The sequence below is a fragment of the Micrasema longulum genome, unplaced genomic scaffold, assembly GCF_059751315.1.
Source record: "Micrasema longulum isolate JH-2025_06_02 unplaced genomic scaffold, ASM5975131v1 h1tg002293l, whole genome shotgun sequence".
NCBI classification, from domain to species: domain Eukaryota; kingdom Metazoa; phylum Arthropoda; class Insecta; order Trichoptera; family Brachycentridae; genus Micrasema; species Micrasema longulum.
The window spans coordinates 8,517-26,957 of NW_028279447.1; the positions used below are offsets into that span (position 1 = coordinate 8,517).

General features: G+C 34.8%; 2 protein-coding genes across 11 annotated transcripts in view; one reads left to right on the forward strand and one right to left on the reverse strand.

Annotated features, from left to right (window-relative positions):
• Positions 1–5,647: 5,647 nt before the first annotated feature.
• On the reverse strand, positions 5,648–17,346 carry LOC148272559 (protein NDRG3-like). Of its 5 annotated transcripts, none has more exons than XM_088239884.1 (3): positions 17,238–17,338; positions 10,337–10,506; positions 5,648–7,207 (listed from the first exon to the last, which is right to left on the reverse strand). In XM_088239884.1, exon 3 carries the CDS (start codon positions 7,198–7,200, stop codon positions 6,235–6,237), a length of 966 nt encoding a protein of 321 aa, XP_088096010.1. In that variant the 5' UTR covers positions 7,201–7,207; positions 10,337–10,506; positions 17,238–17,338; the 3' UTR covers positions 5,648–6,234. The 5 variants fall into 5 exon arrangements, with proteins under 5 accessions (XP_088096010.1, XP_088096011.1, XP_088096012.1 ...); XM_088239885.1 differs by having other exon boundaries at positions 10,346–10,506; positions 17,238–17,337; XM_088239886.1 differs by lacking the exon at positions 10,337–10,506 and having other exon boundaries at positions 17,238–17,346.
• LOC148272560 (synaptotagmin 1-like) overlaps positions 8,010–18,441 on the forward strand; it is an 85,511-nt gene continuing 75,079 nt past the window's right edge. For 5 of the 6 annotated variants that reach the window (XM_088239878.1, XM_088239877.1, XM_088239879.1 and 2 more), the window contains exon 1: positions 8,044–8,182. The gene's annotated coding sequence lies outside the window, so the exon portion shown is untranslated. Of the gene's footprint in view, positions 8,183–18,441 lie in introns of all 6 variants that reach the window. The other variant, XM_088239875.1, reaches the window with a different exon arrangement.

The window sequence follows — 18,441 nt, forward strand, 5'->3', positions numbered from 1 at the left end:
CAACAGCCAGCTGCATAGTACACAATGTCTGACACGAATTTTATGGATAGTCAATATCCAGTGACGGCGTAAATGGGGGACGGTGGGGGTGGTCCGCCCCAGGTGCCCAGCTCCAAGGGGTGACACCGTCCACAGTGCAGCTCAGAATAAATACTCGCACAACCACGAGCACGCGCGACAAGCGTGGGGAACGGGGTGAGCCCGGGGGGCGAGCAAATTATTTATTTATTTGTACATATAAGACACAAATTTGTATATTTTGAAGCGCGATCGTAAGTTAATGTCGTTGAAACCATTCAATATATCAATATCTACTTAAACTTTTACATAAGCCGCCAGCATTTCTTGTCAAGTGACAGTTCAGTGTACTACCCTGCAGGTTCTAAGATTAATTGTAAAATGGAACTATTCTGAGTCCGTTCCAAATCTAGCGCTGTGTCTCAGATTCCCCTTACTATTTGCGTTCTAGATCACAGACTGTGTATATCGTATGGATAAGAGGTCACTGCGAAATTCAAGGCAATGAAAAAGCAGATGAAAAGGTTCAAAAAGCTACTCACAAGAAAACAGCTCCCGATTTTGACAGATTTCCTTTAAGTTTTGCCAAAAAGAAAATAAGAGCCAGAACTCTTAAGCTCTGGAACGACCGGTATTCACGTAAAACTACTGGACAGGTAACTAAAATATTTTTTTCAACAATCTTTCATGCTTTTGATTTCAAGAAAACGCAGCAAGTTGGCAACGAACTGACTTAAATCCTTACAGGCCACGGATGTTTTATGAGCTATCTTCATCGTTTCAAGCTCTCAGAAATCAATAGCTGTCCGTGTGATGATGAGACACCCCAAGATGTCCCTCATTTGATGATGCATTGTCCCATTTTCAGCTTAGAGCGAATGCAGCCGGAGGCGCGATGCAGAAGTCTGGATGAGGACCCAGAAGATATCGTAACAGTAATAAGTCATGAGGACTTATCGCATGAAGTAATATCATATATGGTTAAAAAAGTAAAGGTGATTGTTGAAATAAATAAAAATAGGACACAAAATTCCGAACGCTCTCAAAGTGGGACGGAAGATTTGCTTATGCCTTTTAATAGTCCGGCTTCTTCTGTATGAGTTTCCACCACCAGATCCACACAAAATTAAAAAAATTAAGTCAAAAAATTAGAAGGAACATACTTTTTGCATTTAAATTTATTTCAACAGAGAGGGAAAACGTTTTTGAGAAGGGAATATGGAAGTCTAGGCATTTACAGGGCTTATGACCAGTCATTGGCTGGTTTAAGTGGCCACTTTACACACTGTGTAACATTCACCATTTTGCCCATGTTTGAACATCCACATTTCCTAGGGAGAAAATCCAGCCAGTCTGCAAGCATTTGGACATACTCAAACATTGTCGAATACTTTTTGCAGTTAATATAAGCCTTGTACATAATAAGCAAGGCAAAAAATATGCAACTCCTTTAGTTAAAAAAAAAAAAAAAACTATTTGCGTTTCGGTGGCTTCGTGCGAAAGAAGCTTTTCAAAATTAAATCGTATTTAAGATCAACTATGAGCCAAGCGCGACTATCCAATCTCTTTATTTTGTCAATGAAAGGGAAAGAAAAGTAAACTTTGACCATGTTATCGAATATTTTCGTAAAATAAAGTCTCCTAAGCACGTTTAGTAAATATTTGTTGTTTAATTTTGGAGGGTGGTCATTTGAAAACCGCCCCGGGTGCCAATCCACGCTACGCCGCCACTGTCAATATCTCTTTTCTTTTAAGCATCTATAAATTGTCCCGTCAAATCAACACGACCAGCTTGATGTTGAAATCTAATTAATCCATCTTTGCTGCTCCAAATTTAAATTACTCTGTTCCTATTTAGATATTCCTCATACGAAATTTTATATCTTTAAAAAATATTTTTGAAGCACTTCAAAATAATATGTGTAAATGTGTATTTATATGCGTTTTAATACGTTTTATTTATAAGTGGATTTCGAATTGGTCAAATATATTATAATAATTTCTCTTCTTCCCATTTCATCAAAAATATTTTTACTTTTTATATTATTTTCATTTATTCAAGAAACAAACAGTTATGTTTATAGTATACAAAGTCACACTCGTGGAATAATGGTCAGGGCGTTTGCCAACCATGCAAGAGGTTTCGGGTTCGATTCCCTACATTGATTTGAAACATATCTTTTTAAAGGGGTGTGTTTATACTAGAATATTTCATTGTCCCTGAACTGGTACCTGAAACGTGAGACTGATCATCTCACCTTCACGTAATAAAAATGATCAAGATACGTTGCAATTGATGTACCAATTCAGCGCTCTATGCACCATTAGGTACAGAAAGGGAATGATGATGAGTAAACAAAATTAGTCTTAATTTTAATGAACCTGTTAAGTTCCTATAATATACGAGTATTATGTGCTATGGTTATCAATTATATATTTTTATTATTTTAAGTAGAAAAATAATATTGTTAGGGGAAAAACACAACTGAAAGTAATTAAAATATTAAATTAAAATTAAAATCATTAAAAACATGCTTGAAGTAATTACAATTACAAATAATTTAAAAAGGTGCGAAGGTTTTCACGGTCACTGTTATCAATATGTTTCTTTTGGGTGATACTGTGTGTGTTGGATTTATTTCAACGTTTCGGCCACCATTGCATGAGCCATCTTCAGGTTGACACAGTTTGCCCTGAAGATGGCTCTTGCAATGCTAGCTGAAACGTCGGAACAAATCCAACACACACGGTATCAGCCAAACAATGAACATATTGACAAGTAATTTATATTTTACTTTTAGTGTGTAAGGATGTATGTACTATTTTTTATACGTATTTATTTATATAACTACTGTTTTTTTTTCCTTATTTCAAAAAGGAGTAGTTTTATTGTATCGATTAATTTGTCGATAACCATTCATGAAGTTGAAACTTCTTTCAGTGTCAAATAAGCGACGATTGGTAATGAAAGTAAGGTCAGACTGTGCCCTGATGAGAAGATAACAGATAACCTACTTAGATAGCCATCAACCGCCAGCCAGCAACACATGGGACGAAACATGACCATGGTACAGGCCCTCCTGGCTTCTGCAGATAACCATCGCTTATGGGTACGTCCGAAGATGAGGTTAATGTCGTAAGAATTATGTCAAGTTCAGAACGACACTTCGAAACGTTAGGAAAATTACCCCTATATTTTTTTAATTAACGCGACGGCGACGCTACATTGATGGCAAAAGGTAAAAAAACAATGTTCAAGTTCACATGAGAGTCCTAGAACCGAAATACAAGGAAGAATGTTGGGTAGATGCTGTTGAAATGCAACCTCTCTAACGAATGCGTAGTAAAACTTTCTACGATAAGTTCACAAATATCAAGATCTGAAGGTTGAGACTAGCATAATCTTCTTGATGCTCGACACAAACCTGACCATAGAAAAAATACTTGTTTTTACGAATCAAAAGGGTGGTAAAATTAAACCAAAACGATGAAAAAAATATTTGTTAATATTTACGAAATTATTATATTTTCGTATTTATTTGATAAATTAATAACTTACAGAGATTTAAAAGACATATTGTAAAAGTAAATTTAAAAATAATTAATCTTTCATAGATTTATTAACTCAAATACTTTATCACTTAAATAATTTCTTTAAAAAACATTTATATTAAACACAAAACAGTTGTTTAACTTGCCTCCATTTTTAGTAACTCACACTCGAGGATTTTCGACGGAAAAAATAACAATCAAAATCTGCCGAAAAAATACTACGTGCTGATTTTGCAGTCAAAGAATATATTAAAGAGTTCTTTAAAAATATGTTCATTGTAAAAAAAACATCTTCAGTTTTGAAAAAAATAAATACCTTTGTCCTATGTGTACCCAGGGACGCTAGAGGTTATTGACAAAATGCAAAAAATACAGAAACAGGGGTTTGAAATGTTTTCAGTAAAGACAGAGTAATTTGATTTTATATTGGATGTAAATTTGTTTCAACAGAGAGGGAAAAAAATTGAGAAGGGAATATGGAAGTCCCCTCTCTGTTGCAACAAGTTTAGATCTAAATAACTCCCTAGGGAGGAAATCCAGCCTGTCTGCAAACATTTGGACATACTCAAAACAGTTTTGATTTTATCTTCTGAACTTATTCCAATCGAGAAGCAGTTTTTTATTTACTTGTACCGTTAATTTCACCAAAGATGTTGCTTAGATTTAAACCACGCACATTCTCTAAACTAAGTACTCGCATATAGTCAAATACGTATATGTCAGTGACCATCATCTGGGTTAATATAAAACAAACTTTGAGAAACTAGGACATCACAATCGGCAATAAAAAAAATATTTATGTATTAATTTTATTTTATGTACGATTTTATTTTTATTTAACATATGCACTTTGACGGGGTTTAGCCAATATCTTTCAGCCAACCAAAAAACAGACTGGTCAAAAGAAAATTTGTCTTTTTTTTTTTTTTTCAAATAACAGCTGTTTGGGCAGATAGAGCAAAAATACTTATGTCAAACACATTACGGGATGAGGAATGTGGGATCAGATAATGAGTTCGGAAAAAGACAGAAAGAGTATTCAGGAAAAAAAAAAAAAAGAAATTTAAAATGAAGGCAGGTTAGTTTAACAATGTTTTGAGTATGTCCAAATGCCTGCAGACTGTCTGGATTTCTTATCTAGAGAGTTATCCCTTCTCAAAAATATTTTCCTCTCTGTTGCAACAAATTTTAGGGAGGTTAGGGTTCTAAATATTATTTATTATGGGCCTCCAGAAGTGTTTTGAAGCTGCAATTCAAACAAAGTAAACAATATTTTGAGTTGTCCAAATTTTTGTAGACAAGGACTGGATTCAACTCCCAAGGAAGCTGTTAATATTATAATATTACAACAGAGATGAAAAACATTTTAGAGAGGGTAAAAAAAGAAGTCTAGGCAGCTACAGGGCTGAAAATAAAAATTTCAGGCGTTCTTTAGTATGTACGAGTAGGTGATATAATTCAATCAGATGAATCTCACCCGTATAAATAAAGATGTAAGTAAATGCCTATACTTCTTTATTACCTTCTGTAAAATGTTCTTCATCTTTATTGTAATATGTCAAATAAAGTAATGTTGAAGTGTTGTGAGTAAAAACATTTTTTCTAGTAAGAATTTTATTAGCATTTATAAAATAAACAAACGAATTTCGTAAAATATTTTCGCAAAACAGAATCAGTCCGATATTTTTTTATTCGAGTCAACATTTAATAAATTGAGTCCTAAAATTTATATTCATAACAGGACAATAAATGCATTTTATAATAATTACATTCAATAATAATATTATCCTTGTGTCGTAGCTCCCTCCGCGCGCTGGCCCCGGGCCCTGGGCCCCGGGCCCTGGGCCCCGGGCCCCGGTACACCTGAGTGCATAACAATACAAAACTAAACCCAAATTATCATATTTCAGGAAAATATCGACACTTATTTTATTAGCAGTACAATATTTTATCAATAATTTGTCGGGGTTTTTATTTTCAGTACTGAGCTCATCGTCAATTCTCTAGCCAAGTACTAGGTACTTATGTGAAAACACCGAAAGCTCTAAAGCGAGCTTTGGAATAATAAATACCTACGTGTTTCACGTCTTAACTGACGATTGTATTTTATTTATACGCATCAAATTTTTGACTACATTATACATACAAATAATACATTTCTTCAAATGCAATATTTAACATAATTCCGAATAGGATATCTCCCCCGTTCGTGTTTACCGAGTAACGTAAACCGGTGTATCCGTAACTCGTACTGTAATCTAGCGCATGTAGAACTTACTCCAATCGATAAACATTAAACTTATTCGTATTACAGTTCTCCATTCTGTTCTTTGGTCGAATAAACCGAAGGTTTTTACAAGCTTACAACGTCTAGTGTTATGTATGTAAATATAACGAAAATACATCAATATAATATTATTTAATATCGCATTCAGCTTGTAATTTGCATCACATCACATAGCACGTTTTGCAGTGAGTATATTATCTACTTATTGTGAAAATTTCATTCGAATAGAGGTAGGTACATACTGTTAGAATTAAAAATATTCTGCCGATTAAAAATATTCGGGGCAAGTGCTCGACATTCATACAACACCTACGTAATTCGATAATAACGGTACTCCCTATGGAGAGCTGACTACATTACATTCGCTCGAGGCGGGCTCACTCGTTGACGCAGTAGCCCTGGCCTTGCAGGAACAGGCGGAAGGCCTCGGCGAGTTTGGCGGGCTGCTCCTCCAGCACCATCCCGGAGTCCGACAGCTTCAGCCAGGCCGAGTTGGCGGGATCCAGGCGCGCGTTCAGCGTCACCGTGTCCTCTACGTGCGGGCTCAGGCCGCCCGTGGCGTTCAGCACGGGCACCTTGAGCGTGGCCTGCTCCCGCGAGATATCCAGGTCCGCGCGCCGCACGTACGCGTCTATCAGCAGGGACAGGTTGGCGGGGTTGATGCGCTCCGAGAAGTAGGCCTTGTAGACCTGCGCCAGGTCGTGGTTGCGCTCCTCCGTGCCGTTGCCGAAGTGGTACCACATGAGGTAGTCCAGCACCCCCTGCGTCATGCCGCGCGCGCGCAAGTGCCGCGCGTTGAGCTTCTGGTAGCCCCACTCGATCCAGCCGGCCTGCGTGGACACGCAGTTGACGAGGCACAGCGCGTCCACGCGCTCGGGCCGCAGGAGGGCGTAGCGCGTCAGGATGTTAGCCCCGCAGCCGACGCCGAAGCCGACGAACGCCTTGATCCCGAAGTGGCCCGTGACGAAGTCCAGCTGCGCCGCCAGCTCGTCCATGCTGGGGTACTCGTAGTCGTCGGCCAGCGTGGGCGCCCCCTCCTCCTGCCCCGGCGCGTTCACGTGGTACACGCAGAACCTCTCCAGCAGGCTGCGCATGTGGGAGTAGTTGAAGAACGCCTGGAAGCCAGACACGTAGTTTAGGCCGAGGTCGTGGTAGGTGATGATGGCGTGCTTGTGTCGCGCCCCCTGTACGGCCACCAGCACGCGCCCCCTCTCCGTGTGAACGTACTCCTCCGAGATCCCCGCTGCCGCGGCGCCCTCCCCTCCCCCGCCCGGCCCGCCGATGACCCTGGTCTCGGGAGACTGCAGCAGGACGGTCTTCAGCTCCACATCGTCCATCGACATGGCTCCGCTGAAAAACAAAGGAAACGTATCGAGTCAATAACCTCGTACACGCGATCCGGCATCAGTAAATACTAAATTAATTTTCAGGAAAGAGAATTATTTTAGATTTCAGCTAGATAAACTAGATTTTTGATATTTACATACGAATTAAATTTATGAATTTTAATAATATTTTATATGTTTCCTCCTTATTACCCGATTAATCGAGTTACATAAACTTATACCTGCGCCAAGACGGTATGCGAGTCGAATGAAATGTCAAAGGTTACGATATAAATTATCGGTGGTGATTCAATAGGATATATCGATAGTATTGACGGCTATTGAATTTAGTAAAAAGACATAATGAACACAGTACGAGGACATATAAAATAAAGTTTGGTAGACGAGGAGACGAGAGTCCGTCACCCATCACCCGTCACCCGTCACCCGACCCCACGCACGATACGCGGTACACATAGTGACATACTCACATTGTTTACAAGACGAACACTCGAAAAGTAATACCGGCTCGCCGAGGAATGCACGCGGGTGACGTCAACTGGATCGAGGAGGCTCCTTCCGTTACATGTCACACAGCACGGCGCTCCGCGAATCGGCGTTTTCCCACAAAACTCGGCGAAAACGTCAACGCCTAAACAATCGATAGCGGCATTTCGGACTTCCTCGGAGCGTCGATACAAACGGAACCTTCGCGATGAGATTTTTCCCAATCGTTAGGAGAGCTTCGCGCGGTCGCCGCGCGGCGCTGGCCTCTTCCTTCCGCCGGCCCGCCCCCGCGACCCGCGCCCCCGCGCCCTCGCGTCCTCGCGCCCCCGCGTCACTCTGCGAGCGCCGCGCTAAGGCACAGGTCCCCTCCGCCCGCGCCTATACTCCAGTTGTGCCCCGTGACTGTTGACAGTGCCCGAGCTGACAACCTGCTGGTGATGAACGCAGGAAGCGCGTTAGCAGACAAGTAGAATCCTCCTCGGAATTTACTCACGTAAGTCCCATTCATCTATCTCCCTCGCCCGTCGTGGTGATAACCCACTTCGTAGTCGGGTAACCTAATCAATTCGTTAACAGAACCTTTCGAGATAAGTCGATTTCGGTCATGACTTTGGTATTACAGCTTTTGTTATTAATAATCGATAATCTTTCATCAAATTTTGTTTAGTTTCCATCATCCCTTAATATCGATTGCGAAAATATGAGCTGCGTGTTTATTTATAACGTAGAGGCGATATACCAAAATAATTACGGCGTAGCTAATTTTTTTGTCGCAAATTAATACTAAACATACGAATTAATTTTCTTTCGCTTGAAATAAAATATTATGATAATTTATGATTCACAAAGAGCCAAGCAAACATTTATTTCTCACTAAAGCTTTTTACCCAATTCGAATTTCGCAATACAAACATAATAAGCATTGATGTAATGACAAGATAGATATTTGCATTGAGGTCAATTTTCGGTATAAATTACGTGCAATTACCTATATAAAAACATTGCTAAATTACTTCGAAACATAAAGCATTCGAGATCTACATAAAGCACGAACATAAAAGTAAAGGAGACATTTGATAATATATAAACAGTAGTTTAGAGTGTATTGGCATATGAAACCAGGTCATCTGAGCAATAGAGTCCAGCAGTCGCCAATCGTGAGAAGAAGGAACATCTTCTGCATCCATTTTGTCTTTGGATCAATGAAAACTTGGCTCATGAATGGCAACATCGATTGACTTACACAACTACACCGATATTACAAAAACCACCCTTAAATGTAACAATCAAAAATTGTTTCGTGATTAAAAATTATCTGTGATAAAAATGACACTTTGAAAATGGCTAAAAGTTTAACATCATGTTTATATTACTCGGCCAGCTGATCTGTCAAAAATGTACCCTTACCTAGATTTTCGTGCCAAAATAAGCTAAGGATAAACTCGTAGGGCGGAATCTTTGAACGGTATAAAACCTTTATTTTAATTGGGACTAGTTTTCCTAAGGAATTTTGTTTTGGTAATGTTTATTTTAAACGTTGCAAATGTGGAATAGATAGAGAATTAAGGATATAACGAATCCCAATCACAAGGTAACAGTTATTATTCATATAGCCACTTTTCCACATTATTCTCCGATTATTCTCCAACAATTACATTTGGTCCCTCACGTAAACTCCGAAACAATGAAGTTCTGTTCCTCGATCATAAGACTTATAATGGTTTCAAGACACCTCTACCCGAGATGATCGGACTGGTTAGCAAAAATCCTTTCAACTATGTTTTTAGTACGTCCATATGTTTGTAGACAGGAGATAAATCCTGATAAACATAGGTCAGATTCATAGGTCAGGTCACGTCAGGAGTTATTTAGATCTAAATTTGTCGCAACAGAGAAGGAAAACATTTTTGAGAAGGCAAAACGGAAGTCTAGGCATTTACATTTACAAATGTGGATATTCAAACAGAGACAAAATGGTAAATGTTACACCGTGTGTAAAGTGGCCACAGAAACCAGTCAATAACAGGTCATAAGCCCTGTAAATGACTAGACTTCCCTATTTGCTTCTCAAAAATGTTTACCCTCTCTGTCGCAACAAATTTAGATTAAAATCTGTATATTAAATAACTTTACTAATTAATTACAAAATGCGTATTCAATACATTTCTTACAACTACTAGTAAATTCAACCTAGATCTTATAATGTTTTTTCTGTTTATGTTTTTTTGGTTTTTATTTTATTGGTTTCATTTCTAGTTTATGTTGCTGTATTCGTAATATAATTCGTTTTGATATTGTTTTTTAAAAAGAAAAACCGCCGGTTAATTCATTATGTTTTAAAAAAAAAAAAATTTGGTTAAAAAATTGTAAATCAAAAAAGGCTGAATACGATGGCAAAAAGAATGATACTATGGCAAAAAAGCTAGCAGTAAATAATTACAAAACTGCAATTTCTTTCATCGACATTAAAACCTATTTACACATTCTTTAGGTCGAAAAAAAGTTTGAAATTAGACATGAATAACAGATTTTATTTTTTAATCACAAACCGTTACAGAAGATTAAATAAATACGACATAAGTCACCAACCTTAAAAACTTATAAGATTAAATAATAAATCAATTCTAATATTTATATTTTTACGTACCTAACTAACTTTATTTTATAAAGAATATTTCAGTGTGTCAGGTTGTGGGTTGTAGTGTGTTCCCATGGTTAGTTACGTGCCGGACTCTGCTTCAAAGTTACGAGGTTCACTTCCCGCTCAACCACAACTTAAATCCAGAATTCCCGTTTTCAAACGCGGTTTTTAACAAACTGAAAACAGACACAAAAATGTTTAATGACGTATTTTAAATTATTACATATTAATAATAGAAGGGAAATTTCAGTTTTAGTGCGACTGATCAAAATAATGATGTTTTTGATAGCCCCGAAATCTTTTATTTAATTTTTTTTGTGAAACAGTGTGGAATGAGGCAAACTTACTTTTGCCTTCTCCGTTGATTCGCATAGTTCAAACTATGCCACATGTAAGGTGACTACTTTTTCCACGGCTCCACATGTTATTAAACCAACATGAAAATAATGCAGATTTAAAAAAAATTCCTTTTTTAAATGAAAATCGGTAATTTAACTATGAGTAGGCACTGACGCTGATAACCTTAATATAAATTATGCATTGTATCTGTCACTCTAAAACTTTATTTTTGCCTTATGCTATTTTATCTTGTATGCTAAAGTTATGTGCCTATAATTTTGCCAATAATTTTGAATAATGTATTTCTTTATACTTTGCATGAGTTTTAAAAAATTACTAGAATAAATTGGAGTAAATGCGATGATAAAGGTAATTTTTCCTTGTTTTTTAATTACATATTTGTTTAAACGCTTTATATGCAGATCCCTTATATTTCATTTAAAGATTCTTCTCATCGTTTCTTTGAATCCTTTAAAATAAATATGTGTTTATGTTTTTCCTTTTTTAAAAAAAAATGTTATTACTATTTTATTTTATTTTTACATCTGAGCATGTTTTTCATTCTTTATTTCCATTCTTAATTTTTAATTATTCTAACCAATTTTCTTAATTTTTAATATTATTTCCATTTGTAAATACTCACTACAAACTACAAACCTTAAAATATATTTTTTTCACTTAAATTTTAATTTTTAAACAACTTTTATTTATGTTTTCTTTTTCCTTCTCTTTTTTATATTTTCATAATTAACCTTACATATAATTGCTTTTTAATATGGAAACTTCACTGGTCCATTAGAATTAAGTCTAATTGTGTAAAATATTAAACTTTGTAACTGTACTGTATGTTTCCTGAATAAAAGAAAATAAATAATTTTAAAAAAATACCGTTTACACGTTTCTCTTTTGGGCTATAACTGTTTTTCTATTTCTTTAATATTATTTTTATTTATAGGAAACATATTCGAAAACCATATTTGCCGCAACAAATCGGTTTCTTAGAACAGGCATTTGCCCATATAGGAACCGATTGCAACATTAGGCATACTAATATTTCTGGCTTGCCGACCCTTCATATACTGAGCCTACTCCTAGTACAAGCAGAATTTGCCAGAGTGTTTTTTTGTGCCATTTTTGTAACAATGTATGTATAAACTAATAAATAAATTTAAAAAAATAATAAAAATAAATAAAAAAAACATATGCATAAGGGCGGGCAAATTGCCTTAAGATAATTTCTTCCTACGTACTCAAACCGTTCAATTTAAGAAAATCACTGGTATATGGACATATTGGAGTTATGTAACAATATTTACACTATAAAACAAAACATTGTTTTATACTCGTTAATACATATATTTTTGTAGAAATTGAAATTGACTAAATATCTACACTATACTATGAAGAGGTGAGGTGATAAAAAGGGAAGGAAAGAGGGAGGAAACGGGAAAAACTGAAATATTCAGGAAATGACATTTTAATCGTGATTTTAATGTGAATAAAGAATGTCTCTGACATTAATGGGTAGATTATTCGACAATTTATTTATTTATTTATTAACGGACATTGTCCATGTATACAATTTATAAGGTTTAAATATTACAATAAAAGAGTAGTTTAAAACATTTAAAGAAAAAAGAAAGAAGCATTGACAAACATAAGGGACATCGAGACAAGATCTGGATTATTTATTTAGTGCTCGTTTAAATCGTTGTAAACTTAAACCAAAAAAGTCCAGATCCTGTCTTGAGTTAACAATACGACAAAGGCGGGTCATTGGAGAGTTTAGGCCATAGTTTGTTCTATGCTGATCGACGAACAGTACTTCATTGTTTCTCAATCTACGAGTCGGAATATTAAATTTTACTTGTCCCAGTAATGATGGAACATCGATTATACCATTTAGTATGCCGAACATATATATGGAGTCAATATTAGTTCTACGTTTTTGTATACTAGAAATATTTAACATTGACTCTATTTCAGCATAAGAATAATTATCTCTCTCTAGTCCAAGCATCCACGCTATTTTTCGAAGCAAGCGATGTTGGACTGATTCAATGTGATTTATGCGATTGACATAGAAAGGAGACCAGACCACTGAGGCATATTCAAGAAGAGGGCGAACAGTTGAGCAATAAAGAGTTTTGATTGTACGGACATTAGTAAAATCAGAGGATAATCTGTTAATGAAGCCAAGTAATTTCAGTGATTTATTTACTGTATTATCTATATGCTCGTTGTATGTCAGTTTATAGTCCAAAACAACTCCTTAATCTCTGATGGACTTGACTACATCAATTTTGGAGTTTTCTAATAGGTACTCGAAGGAAATTGGTTGAACAGCTATTACTGTAAAAGAGAAGGCAAAGCAGTTAGAGACGAATGGGCATTGAAAGGGTTCTCTCGTTACTAGAACGAAGTACATAATACGCTTACGAATCGTGATTTAACTCGTTCAAATATATTTTTCTAGAACGGTGGGCAGAAATTAAAGATTCGCAAATTCATCAATACTGCGTCTTCAAGTTCGTTATTATAAGCACAGTAAAGGCCACCTATACATATTATAGACAAAATGAGATTAAGCATACTATACGTGCCTAACAAAGAACACTTTAAATAAATCTCCACACTCTCTTCCACCATTACTTAAGCTGTAGCCTGGAAAAGGGGCTTGGAAAACACTTAATGAAAATTGTGAAAAAGTAGATTAAGGCTGTTCACTTACATGCCCTTATTCGCGTGTGATTAGGCAGAGGCATGGGTCTATTTTAATATGAAATCCTTGATTATATTATTGCATTTTGTCATGCATGCCATTTTAACACCACTCGATTTAAGGTTTCTATTTTATTTATTTAGTTATACTAATAAAGCAATAGACTTTACGAAAAATAACAATATTTACGTTCAAATCAAAATTATAAGGTCTATACATATTTTTATGCATAAATGTGATTTACAATGTCAAAAAAACATACTTCGTATTTATTTATTTATTCATTCAAAAATACACAAGTTTAAAAATTTATGAACTTATTACGGCTTTTTAGGCTATGCCCGTGTCAATTAACAATACAAATACATAAAAAAATTAAAAAGATTGAATTATAATGACATGTGATGCAATAGAATAACAATCTAGAAAAAAAGGTATAAGTAATAAATAATAAAATTCCAAAGAATACAATGCAAAAAAGATAATCAGAAATAATTTTAAAAATATAAATTATACCAATTAAGATTCACACACAATCAAAAATACAAAATAATGGTGTCATTAAAATCAACAAAATAATAGTAAAATATAGTAGAATTTAAAAAAACAAAATAAGATATCATTGAAATCAACAGAAGAATGATGTATATATAAAAATATTATTGAAATGATAATTGAGATATGTTTTCTAGAAACTCACTCAATACTATAGTAAGAAATAGCAGTAATAAATAATATGCCAAATAATAGTACGTACTAAATTAAATAATACAAAAATACATAATGAAAAAACATATAAATCCCTCTACTTACAAAAATGAAGGGAAAAAAAGATGAAAACATGAATAATCATCATCATTCCCTTTCCGAACCTAATGCTGCATAAGGCACTGCATTGGTACACCAATCGCAGCGCATCTTGAATAATGAAAATGAACTACTTTTAACTACGTCATAAGTTCTTCCGAATCGACCAATGATTTAGCATATTTTGACAGCTGCAATTCTCCTTTCAAATGTCAGGACAACTCATCGATGAAAACTAGGGACGTCACGGGTGGAGTAATTTCAAAATTACGAAACCTTAAAAAATCACAGCGATAAGAATCATCATCATCATTCCCTTTCTGCACCTAATGGTGCATAGGGAGATGCATTGGTAGACCGATCGCAGCGTATCTTGATCATTTTTCTTACATGAAGGTAAGATGATCAGTCTTACGCTTCAGGTTCCAGTCCAGGGACTAAGAAATATTCTAGTGTGAAAATACTCTTTTAAATAAATGTTTCAAGCCAACCATGTCGGGAATCGAACCCGAGACCTCTTGCATGGTAGGCAAACGCGCTGACCATTACACCAAACATAAACAGCACAAACATAAACAAAGTTTTACTTTGAATGGGCTCTTTTAAAAAAACGTATTTATTATATATACAAATACAGCCTAAGACAATTCAAAATATATACAAGAAACTGAACAACAAAAAAAACATAAAACTATGTAGCAACGATAAACAAGGGCAATAAAATAATGGTATACAATATACATATTCGTAAACACGATAAACATACATATAAGACTTCGAGCTAAACCACGCCAATCCATCTTCATTCCACACTGTTTTAGGGGCGAAGATATCTACGAAAAGCTGGCCCAAAAAACTCTGTTAAAGTCGTGTGACGAATTGACTAATCTACACATTCTGGACATTGGGGAATAAAAACAAACGTTGCTTCCAGAAGATTAAAAAAATAGCCGATTTTGCCTTCTGGTTACATGCTTGGGAACATGAAAAGAAATGTGCTTATCGCCAACAAATATGTGCTTATGAGCGCGCTTAGAGCGTTTCTTACTAACAATATTTTGAGTCTGTTAACATTTTTGTAGACAAGGACTGGATTTAACTCCCCGAGGAGCTGTTTATATTAACATATTACAACAGAGATGAAGAACATTTAAGATAAGGTAATATAAAAGTCTAGGCATCTACAGGGCTTATGACCTGTCAATGGCTGGTTTAAGTGGCCACTTTACACACTGTGTAACATTTACCATTTTGCCCATATTTGAACATCTATATTCCTTCGATTCTTTCATCTGTTGATGTTTGTGAAGGTAAAGAGCAGAAACCTTTATTTATGCGAGTGAGATTTATCTAACTAAATTATTTCACCTACATACTAGTAATAAATAATTCATCTCAGTGGGTAAAGTAGCCACTTAAACCAGGCATTGACAGGTCATAAGCCCTGTAGATGCCTAGACTTCAATATTAACTTTCTTAAATGTTCTTCATCTCTATTGTAATATATTTTCTTTTTAGATATTTAGATAAAAAGAAAAATTGACAATTGTTTTAAAAATTAAGGATTAGCTGGCAGTTTTTTTTTATAAATACATACTTTAAAATAAATATTACTTTTTTAAATATCTAAACTACAGTGGAATTATTTTGTCTGTTATTCTCTTTTACTCATAAAAAGATCAGGCAATTGTTTTTTTTACATAAACCATAAACCAACCATAAACCAACCATAAACAATGTTTAAACCAAGGTGGATATAAAACGTGAATGTTACATATTTTATTGTCAAAGGCATTCGTTTAAATCAGCTAATGATAGATCATAAGTATTGTTAATGCCTAAATATTTATATTTCCTACCCAAAAAACTCTCTAATTTCTAATGCTTTTTGGGTTTATCTGATTTGTTGCGTCGTATATCGTTTGCATTATTTGTCGATAAGACGTTTCGGATAGGATCCCAGCATCCACTATCGACATACATCGGCAAAGAGTACGAAAGACACATCAATCAACCCAAAAACTAAATTTGCGTCTTCGTCTCTGTTGAGATATATACAGAGATTGATACTGAATAATGTAAGGCATGTGTAGGCTTCAGAAATCCGTACCTCCTTTAAGGGTATCCGGGGGATGGGGCAGTTTAATATGGAGGGTCTATTTTAATATGTATCTCGCACGCCCAGGCAGGCTTTACCGGTATTTGTTGAAGGATGTTTACTAACGGAAGACGCATTAGGAAACGCGGGGTTCATTGCGTTTTATTATTTCCGGTAAAGAAAATATACAGGACAACCTAGATTTAAAAAAATTAAATAAAGGGCACTAAATACGTATAGATACAGTACTAAGACATGTATCCTCCACGCATCTAAAATAGACTACCCGGTGAAGATAGATCAAAATCAATTCATGTAAAGCAACAATTAATTTGAAAACTTTTGTATTAAATTTTTTATTCAATAGGTATGCGAAAAAAAAGCAAGTATTTTGTTTTTGGCAAAAAAAATAGTTTGGAGTCTATTAAATTCCAAGTCCATACTTCGCTCCCAAACATCAGAGTCGGGACGAGGATTCCATAGTGAACTGCTAATTTTGCCTCTTGCGACAAACACTTATTTGCCAAGGTTGATTTCAGTTCACGGTTCACTCAGTTCCCAGCACTCACCCTCCTTTCAATATATTTCACAACCATTCCATCCCTAGTAAACATACTTCCCAGATACACAAGTTTTAGTATAACCGCATTCATGAAGATTAAAAAATGTACTATTTCTACTATAAAATGTCTATATGTCTAAAGCTTTTATATTGTCAATGTAAGACGTGAGTAGGTCGAAATACTCTAAATATTGCGTTTAAAACAATGATTTCTAGTCGAATTTGACATTACATAATGCAGAAATTCCTTACAAACAAAAATAGCACATAACCTCAAATAATTTCAATTGAATATGCGGTAAAATCGCCATTAAAGAGCATAAAATTGTGTTATGGTGCAGTCTTTACTATGATATTAAAATAATTTTGCATTACGAACCTTTATCTGCCCCTTATTTCGATACAGAAGCCAGTAGAACTGTCACAATGGCAGATGTCAAACTTTGCGATTGCAGCCAAAATGCAGCCGATTGCAACTGTATCGGTTTGAAGATTTCCTTGTTACCGACCGACGCGTGACGTTGACGTTCGGGACGCGACGCGACGTAGGAACCGACTTGACTGACCGATTGCGATCGTCAAAGCTTGAGCGGTATTTTTGCTTCCAAATAATACGATTACCTTCTGGAAGTTTATTAATTTCAATATATATTTTTGAATACTGCATAATTGTTTTTTTTTTTTTTTATTTGAATTTAAATTATACATAATTTTATTGATTGATTTGGTGTTTAGTTTGTAGAACTCTATAATGTTAGAAATCAAACACTGATTTGAGTCTACTAAACACTTCATTTTATTTTTACAAATATAAAAAATATGTAAATGGAAATTATAAACATTGAAAATGCCCTAACAAGGTGAAACAATCGTCACTAAATTTTTGTTTTTATATTTATTATATTTGTAAAAATAAAACAAAGTGTTCAGTAGACTCAAATCAGTGTTTGATTTCTAATATTATAACTTTACATAATTTTATATAATATTCCCAAGGAGTTTTTGTAAAAAACTTATTAGAAACATGCAGATAACAATATTTATTTACAGAGGTGTTTATATTTTAAACTATAACATTATTTACAAAAGCAGAATAAACAAATTAAAAGGTTATGAAAAAGTTTTTTTAAAATTACAAAATAAACATAATACAAGGTATGGAAATAAATTCAAAATGATATATACATAATACAATCTGTAAAAGAAAAATTTAAAAAAATAAAAAGTTTAAATATTACATGTAAGTATATATACAAGCTGAACGCGAACGAGAGTGCAAATGTTAAAAAATTACAAGAATGAAAAAGTTTTGTAAAATTAACAAAATATATGCATCCAATACAGGTTAAAAAAATATCAAAAACGAATTAAAATTAGATATACATAATACTGATACTTGATTTATTTATATTTATTTCAAAAACGCAAAAGTGCGAGGTTCCGTTTCAAGAGACACCGGCGTAAAATTAACACAAATATAATGGAAGATTTAAGGTTAGGTTCCGTGTCAAAATTGTATGAACGAGCTGACATGTTTATTTAATACATCATATCCTATATTTATTCCAAATAAATTATAAATG

What these genes read in the sequence shown, in the direction of transcription:
- LOC148272559 (XM_088239886.1), bottom strand. Translation starts at nt 7,200, where the DNA reads ATGTCGATGGACGATGTGGAGCTGAAGACCGTCCTGCTGCAGTCTCCC.